The 1132-nt window shown below is 43.0% G+C and overlaps 1 protein-coding gene across 1 annotated transcript; it reads right to left on the bottom strand.

The window, feature by feature from the left end:
• Positions 1-654: 654 nt before the first annotated feature.
• Positions 655-1125, bottom strand: LOC102867040 (olfactory receptor 140-like; the record flags this gene model as incomplete). Its single annotated transcript, XM_006903568.1, has 1 exon — positions 655-1125. A coding segment is annotated over one exon (471 nt), but the record flags the coding sequence as incomplete, so codon positions are not given.
• Between the last annotated feature and the right edge of the window lie 7 nt (positions 1126-1132).

Below are 1132 nucleotides of genomic sequence, written 5' to 3'. Positions count from 1 at the left end.
TCTCTCTTGGAGAAAGTGTGACCAGCGTGCCCCTTAGAGACAAGGATGGTGAAAGGGACGTGATGGAGGGCACTCTTTCTATAGTGTTCAATCAGAACAGGTCAAGTGATGTACAAAACCAACCCTAAATCCAAAACCACAAAAATTCGATTTTGCTCATATCCAGCTCTCGTGATACTCTGATGGCCTAGTAGGTAAGGAGTTGCACTGTCAACACAAAGTCAGGTAGTTCAAATTCACATCTGGGCAAGAAAGGTGGACATTCTCCTCTTGTGTGACTGAAAACCTCCTGGTTTCCAACTATACAGCAGAGTGAGGGACATGACCAATTCAATTCCACAAAGAGTTCCTTCTCATCACAAACATTCAGTGTGCCGAGTAGATGAAGAGTTCACCTCAAACATAGGTAAAAGAGGAAGAGTGTTACTTTTAACCTCTCCATATTAAGATAAACTCTTAATGATAAATTGAAGTAGCAAATAATCATTTATCTGATTAAATAATTAGAACATGAGTAGATTAGGCAAATATTCAAGTAGTCAAATTTTTTCTGAAAACTTTCAATGATACTTCAGCTTTATTGTCACAAAACATCTTCTAACCAAATATAGTTGGAATTATTTATGTACTGTACCATGTGTCTTCCACCATTGCTCATTTTCTCCAGAGATTCCTCATGGCGTTTTTCACCTCTGCATTTCTTAGGGTATAAATCAAGGGGTTGAACATGGGTGTCAGAATACAATAAAACACAGCCACTATTTTATCGATAGACAACGTTGAGGATGGTCGCATGTAAATAAATATACAGGGCACGAAGAACAAGGCAACAACTGTGAAGTGGGCCCCACAGGTGGAGAGGGCTTTGCGCCTCCCCTCGGCACTGTGAGACCTCAAGGAGCGCAGGATGACGATGTAGGAGGCAGCCAGCATGAGGAAGTTCAAGAGGCAGATCACACCACTGTTGGCAACCACCAGCAGGCCGATGACATACGTGTTGGTGCACGCAAGCTCTAGCAAGGGGTACAAGTCACAGACGAAGTGATTGATCACATTAGGCCCACAGAAGGGCAGCTGTAGGACAAGGAAGAGCTGGACCAATGAATGAAGAAGACCTCCCAACCAGGCTATC

Source organism: Elephantulus edwardii, unplaced genomic scaffold (genome assembly GCF_000299155.1).
Source record: "Elephantulus edwardii isolate Elephantulus edwardi_28Jun2011 unplaced genomic scaffold, EleEdw1.0 scaffold08026, whole genome shotgun sequence".
Taxonomy (NCBI): Eukaryota; Metazoa; Chordata; class Mammalia; order Macroscelidea; family Macroscelididae; genus Elephantulus; species Elephantulus edwardii.
This window is presented reverse-complemented; position numbering and strand designations above follow the sequence as displayed.